The 16,582-nt window shown below is 42.1% G+C and overlaps 1 protein-coding gene across 1 annotated transcript in view; it reads right to left on the bottom strand.

The window, feature by feature from the left end:
- tbc1d32 (TBC1 domain family, member 32) overlaps window positions 1-16,582 on the bottom strand; it is a 121,520-nt gene that overhangs the window by 2,008 nt on the left and 102,930 nt on the right. Inside the window, exons 32-33 of the mRNA XM_056294202.1 lie at window positions 15,570-15,710; window positions 5,031-5,219 (exon numbers count right to left, since the gene is read on the bottom strand). Of these exons, the coding sequence (XP_056150177.1) occupies window positions 5,031-5,219; window positions 15,570-15,710 (330 nt within the window). The remainder of the gene's footprint in view (window positions 1-5,030; window positions 5,220-15,569; window positions 15,711-16,582) is intronic.

Here is a 16,582-nt window from a genome sequence, read left to right as displayed (position 1 = left end):
CTTCTCTGCTGTAGTGCCCCAGACTTGCCATGATGGTCAAAGTTACAATATTGCATTAAGGTTGGAAAAAACATCTTAATATTTGCGGTCCTTTTTAAAATTTAATGAGGTGCATTTCATAAATACTTAATACAGGCAGTATTACATTACCACTCTGAGTGCACAAACGATGAAAATCATCTTTGATATACACTATCAAAAGTGACAGCTTACCCTATTAGTTTAGACTTTGAGCCTTTGTTGGTATGTGTCAGCTGTAGAATAAGTGTGTTATCTGCAGTATACGAGCCACTCGAATCATCTGAGCCCAAGGTTGTTTGCGTTCCATTTCATGTATGACATGTCTGCTGGTTGGCAAGAGCAGCATGTGAAAATGACAGGATCCTGATTGAAAGGAAGCTTCTGTTGAGAGCTGTAAAGCCTGAAGAGTGATCAACACAAGTCGTTCCCGCCAGACATTCATCATAGTAGGAAAACATTGCTGACACCATTAAACCCTCGGAGAGAGAGCAAAGATAAGCGATGGGAATCACACTAGCAGCGTTAATGGCCTAACATTTCCGCTGGGAGAATTAATGAAGCAGAAAAAAATACAACAACACAGAGGTCCTTGGAGACGGGGTAGGACGAAATAACAAGCTCTCTCAAGCAGTGACCTTTGTCAGCGTCCCGGTGGCTGAATGGTTACGGCGCATGTCACATAACCACAACGTCCCTGGTTTAATTCCAGCAAGGGACCTTTGTTGCATGTCATAGCCATTTCTCTCTCCCCTCGTTTCCTGTCCTCTGCATCACTGTCCGCTATCCAGTAAAGGGGAAAAAAAGTAACCGTTGTAGATAGTTTTACCCAGCGTTGGAGAAAAAAAGTGAAAAGAGCACTTAGAAAGGCGGCCTAGACCAGGGATTCCCAAAGTGTGGTGCGCACCCCTAGGGGTGCTTGAGTTGCCTCTTGGTGGATGCATGAGAGGAAAAATGTAAGGGCTTGTGTAATAAGGTTATAAGAATTGAGGCTTAAATTGTCTTCAATTGTGCCAAACCTCGGAGAGTTTTGTGCAAAGATGCAGGCCCACCTGTCACATAATACGGGTATTTGGCCATTGATATTGCTATTATTGCTACTTGGTTACAGGCAAGACTCGGCGTTTTCAATTTTTATTTTTTAAAGCTATCCAGCATGCTGAATTTCACCACAAGAGGGCACTATTACATAACCTCACAAGAACAGGAACAACTTTTGGATCCGTGGAAACATAAAATCCGGGTGAAAATCAGTTTAAAAATCTGGGTATTTTTTGGGGAAAATTGGTAAAAACCAAAGATGCTGAGCCTTGGTTACAGGGAACACTCAAGCATCTCTCTCTCTCTCTCTTTCTCTCTCTCTCTCTTTCTCTCTCTCTCTCTTTCTCTCTCTCAGGCTGACTTGAAAATCCTCAAATGGATCCTCCTTGTTTCCATGTTATCTGTTTCTGAATCTATGCATGTGTCGTTCTCTTTGTTCTTTACGTGGTGGATCATGTGTAACTTCACTGCAATTTGATTCAAATTACTGGTGTTCGAACTTTCCATAACCTCGATGTTATGTGTGGTTAATTGGAATTTAAACTTGATACAATTTTCCTTTAATGCAGCTGAAAAGATGACAGCATTTCCCCCCATCTTCTCTCATGATGGGCCTATCTGCCTCTGAGCCTGTGCATGTGTACTCGCCCTCAGCCATCCTCTTCGCTCTTTAAAAGTGACGGCTTGTGCGTAACTTTGTTGCAATTTATCGAAACTTTGTTCCAGTGTAATTTCAGTTTGATTTGAATGTGAGAGTGCATTGTTGAGCTCTCTTGAATATTTGTTACATGTGTTCTGATTATTTGTGTATGATTAAACTTGATACCTTTAATGTGGCTATAAATAGGCTAGGTTGAGTTTTTTTGCCCTGTGATGGACTGGCGGCCCGTCCAGGGTGTCTCTCTGCCTGCTGCCCAATGACTGCTGGAATAGGCTCCAGCATTCCCATGACCCTGAGAGCAGGAAAGAGGTTTGGATAATGGATTTTTTTTTTAAGGTGTGGGGGTACAACAACCCGGTTGGTGCATTGCCTAAAAAGTTTGGGAATCGCTGGCCTAGACAAACAAGGGGACACTGTGAAATCCGTGGAAGCGGTAGATGTGTGGAGACAGTTTTTCACTAATTTTTCTATTTTTTTTCCTCTTTTGGAAGAGGAGCAAAGCCAGGTTTGATTTTGCCTTGTTTGATGTAACATCTGAAGTGTTGTCATGTTTTCTACTGTTTTTCTCTCATTTCCTCAGTTTCACTGCAGTTGCTAGGCTCTAGCTAGACTCAGAACAACTGCAGCAAGACATGTGACTTTTCAATTTTTAATTTAGATGAAATATAGATATACCCTGTTGTGTGGCTCTGACTGAGTGAGCGTGTAAGAGAGAAAGAGAGAGAGATCTAAAAAACAAAACCTTCTGCTAAATACTCCATCTGTCAAATCCAAAACCCTTTCCTCACATCTATCCCACAGAGAACAACTAACTTTGGAGGAAAACTGGCATCACTTAGATGTTCCCACAGTTCAACTTGGGACAGGGATTGTGCAAGATTCTCTCTCTCTCGCTCTCTCCCCCAACACACACACACAAACACACACACTCACGCAACATAGTTTTTCTGTCTTTAGCCCTTCTCCTTCCCTGTAGCACTATCTGCTGCCATGTCTGATTAGAACAACAATGACTCTATAGCTGACCTTTCATTCACAAAAATCATCAGCGGCCACTAATGGAAGTGCTAATAACAGTGCTATCAGCGAGAGACAAGGTGAAGGAGACTGTATTAAATGCATATTGAACAGTGCTTCAGCACGAGTGGTGTGTGTGCATGGTGACTTTTGCACTGACTGAAGTGTTGCACTTTCCAGCTTGTCAACATAATTATGTGCTTGTGTGTGAGTGTGCAGGACTCTATACAGGGTTCATACACTCTTTCATCAATGATTTTCAATGACTTTTCCAGGACTTCTCCACAACCATTAACTGAGTTTCCATGACCAAAAAAATGACTTCATTGTTCACTGAAAAGTATTTATTGTAGCACCAAGTAAAATTAGGTCTGCATTTCAAACATGTGGTGCCTCTTTAAAACAAATCTTTGCAGTGTATTTCCTTGTATTCACTTTTAACAAAATAAACACATAATACTTATATCTAAAATGAAATAAAACAACTCTCCCAAAAACTAGAGATGGAATGTGTGTCACTCAATAGTGTGAAATAAATTGTAAACCGTTTCCCAGCAAATACAAACATAAGTAATAAAACTGACACCAAATAAATCTCTCTTGCGATGTTGTTGAAGAGCATCACTTTTGGGATGAACAGAGGATCCTTGGAACTGTTCTTCATGGCCTCAAAAGACTTAACCTTAGGATCCGGTAGATCACCCTTTCGCACCATCTCCATGTAGGTTGTCACGTGGGGCCAAGGCTTCAAAGCTTGGTCAGACACACCAACATTTTCAAGCCAACGGTGTCTGCAGAACTTGAGCATCACGGTGCTGCATCCAGTGGCAGTGACAAAGTCCTCATGATGAGCGGGACAATCACAGAAAAGCCAGTATAGGCTCAAGAGTGTATGCTCAATGTCCCAGCCGGTAGTTTTGCATCCCTCTCTGACAGTGTTATGCACGATATGCAAACCACAAGATCCAATGTTGAGAAGCGATTTGTCCACCACATCTCTTTCTGTATTAGTTCAGATGCTTTCCAGTTCACGTTTGGCCCGTCCATAGACAGCTGGATGCGGTTATGAACTCCTGTCTCAGACAGCGCTTTGCTTATATTTTCCACGATATCAACTGCAGTGGAATGTCCCAAAAATTCTGAGCCAATGTATTTAGTCTTAACCTGTGCACCTTCCCACAGCCTCATATGTAAACCCATTTGTTTAGACTGCAAATGGTGGTTTAGGCTCTCGTCAAATGGCACTTCATATGCCGTTTGTTGGGATACTTCTGCCAGTAAGAGCGTCTTAAAATACGGAGCAAGCCCAAATGTGGAGACATATATGCACACTTTCTTTCACCGCAGGCAAATCTTGCTGCAATCTGGCTGTCCGGGAACATGGCTGCAAAAATACGGCTCGTGTCCTCGGATGACTTGAATAAGTAGTGCGAATTCATGAATTTTAATGTCCACATAATCTCCACTTTGAGGACTTCCATTTTTTGTTGAAACATCCAAAGTTGTCTGTTTCTTCATTGTTGAAGGTGCAGTAGCGTCGCTGGATGTAGTTGATACACCAGAGTTCATAAACTCACCGATGGGAACTGCGGTGCTAGCAGTAGCGGGTGCTGTCTCGTGCTTTTTCCCCTTCATGTGGCTACCAAGTGCAGCCTCGCCCATATTCGAAATATCGACACCTTACACCTAGCACATTTTAGGTCAGTGTCTTCTGCCAGCCGCATTTAGTGCTTATCCTGATAAAGCCATGTATTATTGAAGCTGCACTTCCCTGGCATGTTGGCACAGCAGGTTCGCCACCTGCTACCTTAGCGCACTGGAGGGCTAGTGGGCAGGCCTGTAATCATAGACTTAAATAACTTCACCGAAATACTGCGACGGTTATGTGCCAATTTAGTTTTATTTTTTATGCTTGGATTAATTAGTAATAACATTTGATGCAAATCTAGCTATATTCCCATGACTTTTCCAAAACTTTAAAGAAAAATATATATATTCCATAACTTTTCCAGGGCCTGGAAATTACATTTTAGATTTCCATGACTTTTCCGGGTTTTTCATGACCGTACGAACCCTGTTTATAGTACGAAAACAAATGTTGGCTTATGAAAAAGGTCTGAGTGAGTTTGTGAGTGAGTGAGAAAGACAGAGAGAGCGAGGCAGTAAGAGAACGAGAGGTTGAGAGACAGAGACAGAGAGACAGAGAGAGAGAGAGAGAGCGAGAGAGATCCAACATTCCAGGTGACTAAACATAAGGAAAACACTGTGTCTCTTTGAACCAGCTTCACCGCACCTTGAGGAAGACCTGCAGCTCCTGGGACTGTGTGTGCTGAAGTATGTCAGGTTGCAGGTGCTTCAAGACAGCGACGCACATGTAGACCTGGTAGTCAGGCCCCATCACCACGCAGGTAGAGATGTAGTGACATATTTCCTGCCAGTCCAGGTAGTTCCAGAAACACTGGCCCAACCACTGAAGGCACATCTGGGATATAAAAATAAACAAATAAATAAAGGGGGCAACTGTATTATACTAGTTACCACCCAGTTGTTATTTGTAACATTAGGGATGTTGGGGAACATTTAATCTTGGGGCAGTTGGTATGATATTTGACTTACAAATTAAAAGTAGGTTGCTAAAAGTAACTTGTACTGTAATGGTTAACCAAGCAACACAGCACCAGCTATTTGGTTGCTCAGGCTCTAAGTGCCAGATGAGGGGAGAAGATGAAAAAAAAAACATATTAGAGTTTAAAAAAAGAAAGGATTAATTCAAAAGTGTGATTGAACAATCCTTCCTCACACTTCATATTTATGAATGCCAATATATTTATGAACACTAACATATTTATGATTGTAATGTCTTTACGTTATGAATATCAACCTTTAACACACACCTGTACACATGTATAATAGTACCTCCATTTTTTTCTAAGTTTGAGCAATGCAACAAATCCAATTTCAAGTAATATGGGGGACTTCCAGCTATGCCATGACTTAAGCAGATGCAGGAATACCCAGCCCACCACACCCGTAACTAGAATAGCCTAAAACAGAGAAATAGTCAACAAATGAACACAAGAACACATGGCAAACCTTCTACTACAATGAGTTGGAATGGGGCTTCCAGGTAGTGTAGCAGTCTGTTACGTTGCCTACTAACATGGGGATCGCCAGTTTGAATCCCCGTGTTACCACCGGCTTGGTCGGGTGTCCCTACAGACGCAATTGACTGTGTCTGCGGACGGGAAGCTGGATGTAGGTATGTGTCCTGGTCACTGCACTAGCACCTCCTGGTCAGCTGAGGCGCTTGTTCAGGGGGTGGGGGAATTAGGGGGAATAGCGTGATCCTCCCACGCGGTACGTCCCCTTGGTGAAACTCCTCACTGTCAGGTGAAAAGAAGCGGCTGGTGAATCCACATATATTGGAGGAGATATGTGGTAGTCTGCAGCCCTCCCCAGATCATCAGAGGGGGTGGAGCAGCGACTGGGACAGCTCGGAAGAACGGGGTAATTGGCCGGATACAATTGGGGAGAAAAAGGGGACCCCCCCCCTAAAAAATATAGCTGGAGAAAACTCAATATGAAAAATGAATGGATGAACTAAACCCTGAAAGTCTGGTCACTGGTGAGAAAAAGGGGGAAAGCACCTTTAACAATATCAAGACCAATGAAGATTGCAAAGACTATGGATTTCTGCCAAGTAAGTTTGATGCTGAGTTTAGGGAGTAGACAGAGAAAGGACTTAGTACAATACACCAGATGTCTGAGGGGGCCATTCATTTAAACTACAAGATAAATTTGGTTTACACTCTCTACTACTACTACTTTCGGCTGCTCCCGTTAGGGGTCGCTACAGCGGATCATCCGCTTCCAATTCATCCTGCCCTCTGCATCTTGCTCTGTCACACCAACCACCTTCATGTTCTCCCTCACCACATCCATAAACCTCCTCTTTGGCCTTCCTCTTTTCCTCTTCCCTGGCAGCTCCATATTCAGCATCCTTCTCCCAATATACCCAGCATCTCTCCTCCACACATGTCCAAACCATCTCAATCTTGTCTCTCTTGCCTCTCAACTCTGCCACCTCCAGCTCCATCTCCTGTCTTTCCGTCAGTGCCACTGTCTCCAAACCATATAACATAGCTGGTCTCACAACCATCTTGTAAACCTTCCCTTTAACTCTTGCTGGTACCCTTCTGTCACAAATCACTCCAACACTCTTCTCCGCCCACGCCACCCTGCCTGCACTCTCTTCTTCACCTCTCTTCTGCACTCCCTGTTACTTTGGACAGTTGACCCCAAGTATTTAAACTCATACACCTTCGTCACCTCTACTCTTTACATCCTCACCATTCCGCTGTCCTCCTTCTCACTCACACATAGGTACTCCATCTTGCTCCTACAGACTTTCATTCCTCTTCTGTCCAGTGCATACCTCCACCTCTCCTCAACCTGCACCCTACTCTCGCTACAGATCACAAAATCATCCGCAAACATCGTAGTCCATGGAGACTCCTGCCTGATCTTGTCCGTCAACCTGTCCATCACCATTGCAAACAAGAAAGGGCTCAGAGCCGATCCTTGATGTAATCCCACCTCCACCTTGAACCCATCTGTCATTCCAACCGCACACCTCACCCCTGTAACACTTCCCTCTTACATATCCTGCACCACTCCTACATACTTCTCTGCAACTCTCAATTTCCTCATACAATACCACACCTCCTCTCTCGGCATCCTGTCGTATGCTTTCTCTAAATCCACAAAGACACAATGTGACTCCTTCTGACCTTCTCTATACTTCTCCATCAACATTCTCAAAGCAAACATCACATCTGTAGTGCTCTTTTGTGGCATGAAACCATACTGCTGCTGGCTAATCATCACCTCTCCTCTTAACCTAGCTTCTTTTACTCTTTCCCATATCTTCATGCTGTGGCTGATCAACTTTATACCTTACATTTGGTTCATACTCTAAAGAGTTTTGGAGATATTTACAATTGAGAAATTATTTAAAGTCACAAAAGGAATGGAACACACTTAAATGTCCACCCACTCCCACAGAATTTTTTTTTGTTGAATAAAGATTATGGAAGAGTGGTAAAGAAAAGAAGAAGAAAGAAAGAAAGAGAGAAATAAAGCTACTTTATTTTCTCATTGTACAGGTTACAATGAAATGTGTTTTCTGCATTTAACCCATCCTAGTGTAAAGGAGCAGTGGGCAGCGGCAGTGCCCAGGGAACAACTCCAGTTCTTCTTTCTATTGCTTAGTTGACCTGGGCGCCCCCCCCCCTTTTTTTTGCTACTCACAGCATCGTAACCCACTCTATTATAAATAAACATTTTGTAAAAAAAAAAAAAAATCAAGTAATATGAAAGCTTACGTTCATTGACTTTATGTCAATAAAACGGCTGATGATTCTGATACAGCGTGGCTACGCGTGATGCTTTTAAACAGTTTTTGCCTCAAAACTGGGGATGAAATTAAGATTTTAATTTAGGCTAGAATATTTCACAATTTAAATTGACAAATGGCATTGTTATTAAAAAAAATCACCAAAAGCTGACTCTGAGATAGTACCAGCATGTATTTTCTTATAAAGTTGCTTTTGATATTCAAACCAGACCAACGGTGAAGTGTCACACTTTCACCTGCATAGTGTACACACTGTACATGTACAGATCACGCACGACACTCATAGTTATGTCAAGCTGTCCTTGTAAAATAACAGCATGTTCTTAACTGACCTGGCTGACAGAAGAAGTTTAATAAAAGGTGCAAGTAAACACACCCACGAATCTATTCAGTGTAATTATAAGAAGTGCAAAGTTACCCCATTTACTCACAGCGCTTTGTCGGATGCCCAAAACTAATCTTTGCGGAGATATTTTCACTTTCTGACTGCAAAGTGATAACTCATACCGACTCTCTATTATTGAGGTGGGATTAGGGGACACAGAGGTGAGGAGGTGCAAATATTCATTTCCACAGTCGGAGGCTTTGAATCCCGATCTATGATGTAAATGCACCGGCCCAAAGACGTGTTTCATTCCCGGTCCAACCGAAAAGAATACAAATTACCACAGCAGAAAGAAAAGCCCAATTTCATTTGGCTAACGGGGAGTGTGAAGAAATCATATTAAGATGTAACTTATCTTCAGATTAGTTTTGTTTTTCTTCTGTTACAGGGCCTCTAATCACGGGTCGGCAGTAAGTCATAACATTGTCAGCTACTCATCGCACATCTCACGCACACACACAGACACACACATACACACCACTTGCGCTGATATGTTTAAGGCGAGACACAACCCATCTGTTATGGTGCCAATTAACCTTTTCCAAGGAAAAAGTTTGCCCTTGAGCTCGCGACAGTAAAAAAGGGTTTCGTATCAAATGAGTCATTGTTTCCCCGTCACGGGTATGGTGATGTAGCACATAGTTACAGGAAACTTTAAAACTTCTTATTCTTATGACGTAAGAGCTTCTTCTGTCTTCTTCATTAGTGCTATAAGTCAGTCTGTGGAGCGCCGATATCCAAATGATAATGGCCTCCATTCCTCTACTGGCTGTCGCCTCTTGTTCTTGTGAATACACTACTTACAGTGACTTTCAGACCAACTGAGCCTGAAGAAAAAAAAAGACAAGGACCTTGAATCCAGGTATTCAAGCCTTCACTGGAGAGCAATGCACTGTGTACATGTTAACTATCTGGAATGTCAGAACTTCCCAATCCAGTTTTCCTACATGCATCGGGCTGTTGAGGCATACAGAATCAGTGGCCGTATAGCAAGCAGCATAAATACAGTACACTACTATTAACTCGTCTTCTGCTGTACAAAAATCCATCCATCCATCCATTATGCAAGCCACTTATCCCAACTGGGGTCACGGGATGCTGGAGCCTATCCCAGCAGTCATTGGGCGGCAGGCGGGGAGACACCCTGGACAGGTCGTCAGGCCATCACAGGGCTGACACATTCACAGCTAGGGACAATTTAGTACGGCTGATTCACCTGACCTACATGTCTCTGGACTGTGGGAGGAAACCCACGCAGACAACATGCAAACTCCGCACAGAGGACGACCTGGGATGACCCCCAAGGTTGGACTACCCTGGGGTTCGAACCCAGCAGCTTCTTTGCTGTGAGGCAACCGCGCTAACCACTGCGCCACTGTGCCGCCGATTACACTACTATTAACCTGTCTTCTGCTGTACAAAAGTCAATACCATTATATTGTTGTGTGCTTATAATGACAGGAATTAACGAGTTTTTGTTTTTTGTTTTTTTTTACATGCAGACACAAACTATTTCTCCTGAGGCAGGCTAGGTGTGAATATGAATTCCTTCAAGGTCTTTTTCCAAGAGCACGTATACTCTTCCGAGAAGGGTGCAAGTGTTTTCCTCTGTTGTTGGTGCTGCTGCTTGCCAAGACTGATAGGGCAAGCGTGAGAGTGTCCATTCTGGCAGAACCCCCCCCCCCCTTCTCTACAGTGAATAGTATATATATTAAAAAAAAACTCATTCAAGGTCAGCTTGGATGCATTCAGTTATACACAGTCGACATGAGCTCAACCCTTTTCTCAGTGTTTGACACATTTCAAACTTTTTTTTCGGTGAGGAACAACGACGGGCTCATCTGTATGATGAGAAGTTTAAAATTAGTTTCAGGGATAAGTGAATTTTGTGATGTTTAGATCATCATGTAACAAGAGCATGTTTTTTTTCTTAGGAGGACAGATCTTGTGTATTGATATATTTACTCTCTCGCCATGTTTTTTGATTTCAGAGTGCAAAACAAACCTACCTGTGTAGATACAGGCCTGCTTCTTTATTTAAGGCAGTTCAAAAGCAGTGCATATTTTCTTGCTCATGGATGTCAGCTTCTTCCTAGGACTGGCATCACCTCCTTTACTGGGTGCATGTCAACTGCAGAAATTATCATATAGATTGCTAAATTACCCCTTCTAAGCTGTAAGTATATTCTCTTGGTCTTTATATGGCCGATGTGGCAAACTGGGTGGTAGTTTGGGTATTAGCCTGGAGGTATAGAGTCAAAAGTAGTCCAGCTGGTCAATGAGGTGCACCTGCACCCCATTAACCTCTCACTTACATACATACATACTTATGTGTCCCTACCCACTGGGTGCAGGGAGAGGATCCCGCAGACCGTGTGAGACACATTACTACGCGCCTGGAGACCTGCAAAGACTGCTGGACTTCAATTCGTGAAGGGAATATTGAGCTGAGCAATACGCATATACGAGTCCTTATTTATCTGGCGCCAATTAAATGGGAGCGGGCAACCAGAACAGCCCTCGCTTCAGTGTCCCTTAACATGATAGCACCCAAACCATGACAAACTAAAATTCTGCACTTTAGACAGCAATTTTTTTTATTGCGCACTTTTTCCCAATGTGTGAAATGAGGAAATGCACAAATTCCCCAAAAAAACAAACTTACTCCAGTGCAGTGTACTGGTTAGAAACAGAAATAGACTAAATATTCATTCATTCATTATCCAAACCACTTATCCTTACTCAGGGTCATGGAGATGCTGGAGCCTATCCCAGCAGTCACTGGGTGGCAGGCGGGGAGACACCCTGGACAGGCCGCTAGCCCATCACAGGGCCAACACACACACACACACACAGACACATTCACACCTAGGGAAAATTTAGTACAGCCGATTCACCTGACCTGCATGTCTTTGGAATGTGGGAGGGAACCGGAGTCCCTGGAGGAAACCCACATAGACACGAGGAGAACATGCAAACTCCACAAAGAGGATGACCTGGGACGACCCCCAAGGTTGGACTACCCCGGGGGCTCGAACCCAACACCTTCTTGCTGTAAGGCGACTGCGCTAAATATTAACAGACTAAATATTAATAGCCAAATTACACAACTCTTCATATATGATTGATATTGTATATAAAAACCACAATTGCACCTGCACATTCCTACTTAGCTGAAAAAGGATATCTCCTGAGTGTCTTTACAATTAACAAGACAATGCTCCTGTTACGGCCACGGGTGTGTCCGTATAGTTTTTTTGTTGCCTCCTGTATCTAACCCTCACTCTGACTCTACATTCAGGTATCCGCCAGGTGCTCCTCATCACCTAATCAACCGGTCAACGAATCATCCAGTTTCCATCAGTTGTGCAGTCTCCCATTTAAACCCCCACATGTCTTCAGTTCACCGGCCAGCTAGTTTAGTTTGTGTGTTGTAGCTACTTTGTGTTTGTAATGTCTGGCCCATTTTTGGTTAAGTTTGCATTTTGACTATTTTGAGTTATGTTCAGTTGTTTAGCTCTTTTGGGCAAGGGGATCAAGGTAAGATGCCCATGGGCAAACACCCCATCACGTAGCTTACCTCTGTTAGACACACTAGGTTAGCAGCGGTTGCCACTTTTTGTCTTTAGGTTTGGTGCTTTTCAGCACTGTCAAGGGTGGGTTACTTTTGTTAATAGTTTATTGTTTTGGCAACCGTTCGGTTCCCTTGTCCTGTCATTGTGTTAATAAATATTTATTTAAATGTTTATGTCTCACTGTGTTGCACCCTTGCCTCACTGTTACTCAGTACACTAATTGTTGCACCCTCTCCAGACCGAGGGTCGTAACACTCCACTCACACTGAAGACCATTTTATTGGTGGTTAAAAATCTTTCTATTATCTTGGGTTACATTATAAAACTCTAGGCAGTTGGCATTTTTAAACTCTCAAGCAGTAACCCTAAATACCCCAGAGTTGGAACACACACACACACACACACACCTGCTGTAAGGGAGTTTTCATAATGCCTCATTTGACATCTCTGCTTTGTCAGGTTTTCAGAGGTAAAATTTCAAATGAATATTTCCAGCGAGAGAAGAAAGTTAAAAGCCTTACTCCCCCCTGAAGACCTCCAGACAGCCTTAAAGAAATCCCCTTTGCCTCATGCTATGAGTAAGCCTTAACCGTCAACCGTTGACACCCACAAAAGACAAGATCAATAGGAGGGTTGGAAGGTGAAAAGATTTTTGTTTTTATGAAAAAATGGTTGAAAGGAATTAAGTGCAGGGTAGCAACAACAAAATGTTAGGCAGAAAATTTAGCTTTAGTGTCGGAGCTGTGTTTTGGCATCTCAAAGTCAAACTGAAATCAGAGCCGGGAATATGTGATGTTATTCAAAAGGCTTGGCAACAATGTGCTATGCTATAGCTGCATTCTTGAGTCATACATATATTTTTAGCAAAAAAGAGAAAAATAAAGTTTCATGCCCTTTGTCTCTCAGGGTGTTGCAGGTAGAATGTCGCCCTGCTGAAGTGATATTATGTGGATCATTATCATTTGAGTTCATCATAGATTAAAACATTATATGATTGATCACTGGAAGTAAAATCAACCCCTCAATCACGTATTTGAGCATTGACCTCTTTGTATGCCTGATGCACAACATGGTATCCTGAACATGGGTGTAACATTTCTGAGACAATGTCATGCAGTCAGTTTGAATCACTGGTGCTGTTGAACAACATCTGCCTGCACAGCAAATGTGCAGACATGGGTTATGTGACAACTAGATTGGTGAATGATGTAAAAAGAAATGAAAACACGAAATTAAGTTGCAAAATGCATCTACACCACATGGTTGCCTTCAAGAAGATGCTCAATACCATTGATGGGTCTGAGGGTTGACACAGTGCGAGCAGAGTTGTGATATACAATCCTTGCTGCGCTTAACTCTGGATTAAAGCATTCAAGCAAGTGATGTGAGGCTTTTTTTTTTAGAATAGAATTAGTATTTGACAATTCCCTTGGCTTCATTTATATATAATCCAGTGGTTCAATTAATTCTTTAATGGACAGTACAAGCCTGTATCATGCCATAAGTAATCACCAGCTGTCAGTAAAGTTACACGGGAAAGAACATATCATTAACTGCCTCGTCATGCACATCACGTGCACAACGTCCAATGTGGAAGGAGGAGGTGCCTACATTCAAAAACATGTGATCGCTAACCATCCAGTAAAGGGGGGGGTTGCATCCAAGGTTAACGGTATTTGTCTATTGGCATTATTCATAATTACAAACTAGGTGTTTATATCTATGATGGCCAATTCATTCCTGTTAACTCAATGTAGACATTTCTGGTCTGCAAATGACAAAATATTTTTCAGTTAGACATAGATTGCACATTTTACTACTGGTTGAATATGCTTTGTTCTTTGAGAGGATTTTCCAGGTGGCTGAATAATTAATATTTCTGTCTGCCAATGACCAAATATAACAGCTTAAAGATGTTACATTCCTTAAACAGTTGTTTCTGAAGCTACATGTGTGCATTAAATTTTGTTTTGAATGTTCCCTGTGTTAGACTGACATGTGTCTCCATTTTGCCATTGTCATTTCTTGTCACCGTAACTTGGTAGATAACTCCTTTCATCTGGCATTTTCTTTCGAGGGGGCATGAGTCGTTCACACGACAGTTGCAGTTGGGGGAGTCCGTTTGTGATGAAGATGTCATTGATTTGTTCATGATTCTTGTGTTGAGGGACAATATTATTTGTTGACTGTTAGGCATGCAGCTGTAACTAATTTTGATGGTTTCTTTTTGAATATCTTCCTCAATTGGTGGACCGGGGTGAAGCACTTATCCAAAAGTTAAAAGAAACTGCTTACCGATGTTTGTGGCCACGGTATCACTGTAGGGTGGGTTGTACCAGGTGATGTTTCATCTTCTGCTATGTTTGTTGGTTTGCTGGCAGTCAGTATTTAATGGTGGATTGTACTTGAACTTAAAATTGTAGCCGTTCTTTTGTAAGGTTTCTTGGTATGGAGGTGTAGCTTCATTGAAGATGGACTCATTTGACAATAATTTTGAGAGTCTTCTATTAATGCTTTCTGGGATGTTCTTCAAGACGGAGGGTGGGTGGTTGCTTTCTCTGTGGACATACTGCAGCGTGTTATTGGGCTTAATATGCGGTTTGTATGTGCCGTTCCAAAGGTCCATTGAGATGTCCAGAAAGTCAATTTGATTTTGTTTGCTTCTATTGTGATTTTTAGCCCATTGTTTGAGAATATTTTGCATATTGTTTTCTTAATTTGCTCGACCTCACTTGGTGTTTTGCAACAAATTGCTAGCCCATCATCCCTATAGAGACCGACACTGATGTCTAGGTCTTGTAATTGAGATACCAAATATATTTCAATTAGTTCACACATTTCCGCCCCATCGAGGCCGCCCATGGTTACATCAAATTTGCTATTACCTTTTTTTCTGCCATGGGTTTCCATTGTCGTACAAAAGTGATTCCTTTGTCTGGTATATAATGTCGGTCTTGCTCGGATATCACTGTGTTTTGCGGCAAAATCAATGGTTTTGGATAGTAACTTTCTGCTTATGGAGGGGTAGAACTCCCAGATATCAAAACATATAAATTTGCAGTTCTTCTTGTCATGTATGTTCCTAAACCATTCTAATACTTGGGCCGTGTTTTTCCATTGGTTTAAGGGGACTTTTTTCAAGATTTGATCATTCATGTTTTCAGTTTTTTTACCTACCTTTCTGATTTCCGGTTTGGTGGGGGTTGATCAGTCTGCATGTTGGCTTGTTTAAACAGTGATGTGTATGACTAGGCGGTTAAAATGGTATGTTCTTTCTTGTGTAGCTTTATTGACAGCTGATGATTGCTAATGGCATGAAACAGGCATGTACTGTCTCATAAAGAATTTACTTGACTCACTGGATTATTTTGCTCCTTATTTGTTGAGCACTTCCCTACCATTGAGTGTTTCATTTAACAAAGTTTATATATATATATATATATATATATATATCACCTGGGATGGGGTGAATCCAGACATTCTGAAAGCAGAGTGGACGAGAGGGACCTCCGCCTTCAGCAACATCTCCACAAAGTGAGCCGTACACCAGTAGATGGGAGGGATTCCTGACCAGGCAACCTCCACTGGAATGTGGATCTGTGAAAAAAAACACACACACACACACAGACACACACACACGCACACAAACAAAAGAATAAAGAGCAGATTTATGAAAAAAGTTCACCCCCCCCCCTCCCAATTTCTCAGAGTATTTCTTCATAACAAGCTGGAAATGTTAAGTGATGCTTGACCTTGGTACTCCAAGGTAAAGGTGTCTGACCAGTCAAAAACACCAACTTAGTTTCAGGTTTTCTGCTGAGGGGGAGTATACAGAGTTGTAAATTCTTGACACAGATTTTCCAAGTAGCATGAACAAAATACAACTGAATAAACAGCAGGGTTGAGAATCATTTAGCATCAACTGAACATATACATAAATGGGTCTAAGGGCAGGATGTTGTGTTGCTGTAAAGCCCCTTGAGGGAAATTTGTAATTTGTGATATTAGGCTATACAAATAAAATTGACTTGACTTGACAAATACCAAATATGCTATATGTAAAGAAAGAGTACAGAGTCTGCTGACTGCCTGACAGTTAACAGATCCTGCAGACTGGCTCATGGCCATGGAAAACAACAAAACGTTTTCTTCAAGCTAAAACTTGGTTGATTTTTAAACAAGTGTATAAAGAAAAAGAGCTTGAAGAAAATCTTTAAACAATTCATTCTCATTTTGAAAATCCTTCAGGCATGCTTCTAAAGTTGCCCCGTTAAATTTGCTGCTGTTAGTTGATTCCATGTCCCTGTGTTTTCCGTGATATTGACCAAATCGAATGCATTAGCTAGTCTGCACCTAACTCTGCTGTGTGGAGAGACTATTCATGTCCAGATCCAATACACACAGAGCACATACCACAGGGCCAGCACAGATCCTTCTGAGCTGTAATAAGCTGTAATGAGAGGCAACAA

The sequence above is a fragment of the Lampris incognitus genome, chromosome 15 (genome assembly GCF_029633865.1).
Source record: "Lampris incognitus isolate fLamInc1 chromosome 15, fLamInc1.hap2, whole genome shotgun sequence".
Classification (NCBI taxonomy): domain Eukaryota; kingdom Metazoa; phylum Chordata; class Actinopteri; order Lampriformes; family Lampridae; genus Lampris; species Lampris incognitus.
The sequence above is the reverse complement of the archived record's forward strand: the minus strand, read 5'-3'. Positions and strand labels throughout refer to the sequence as shown.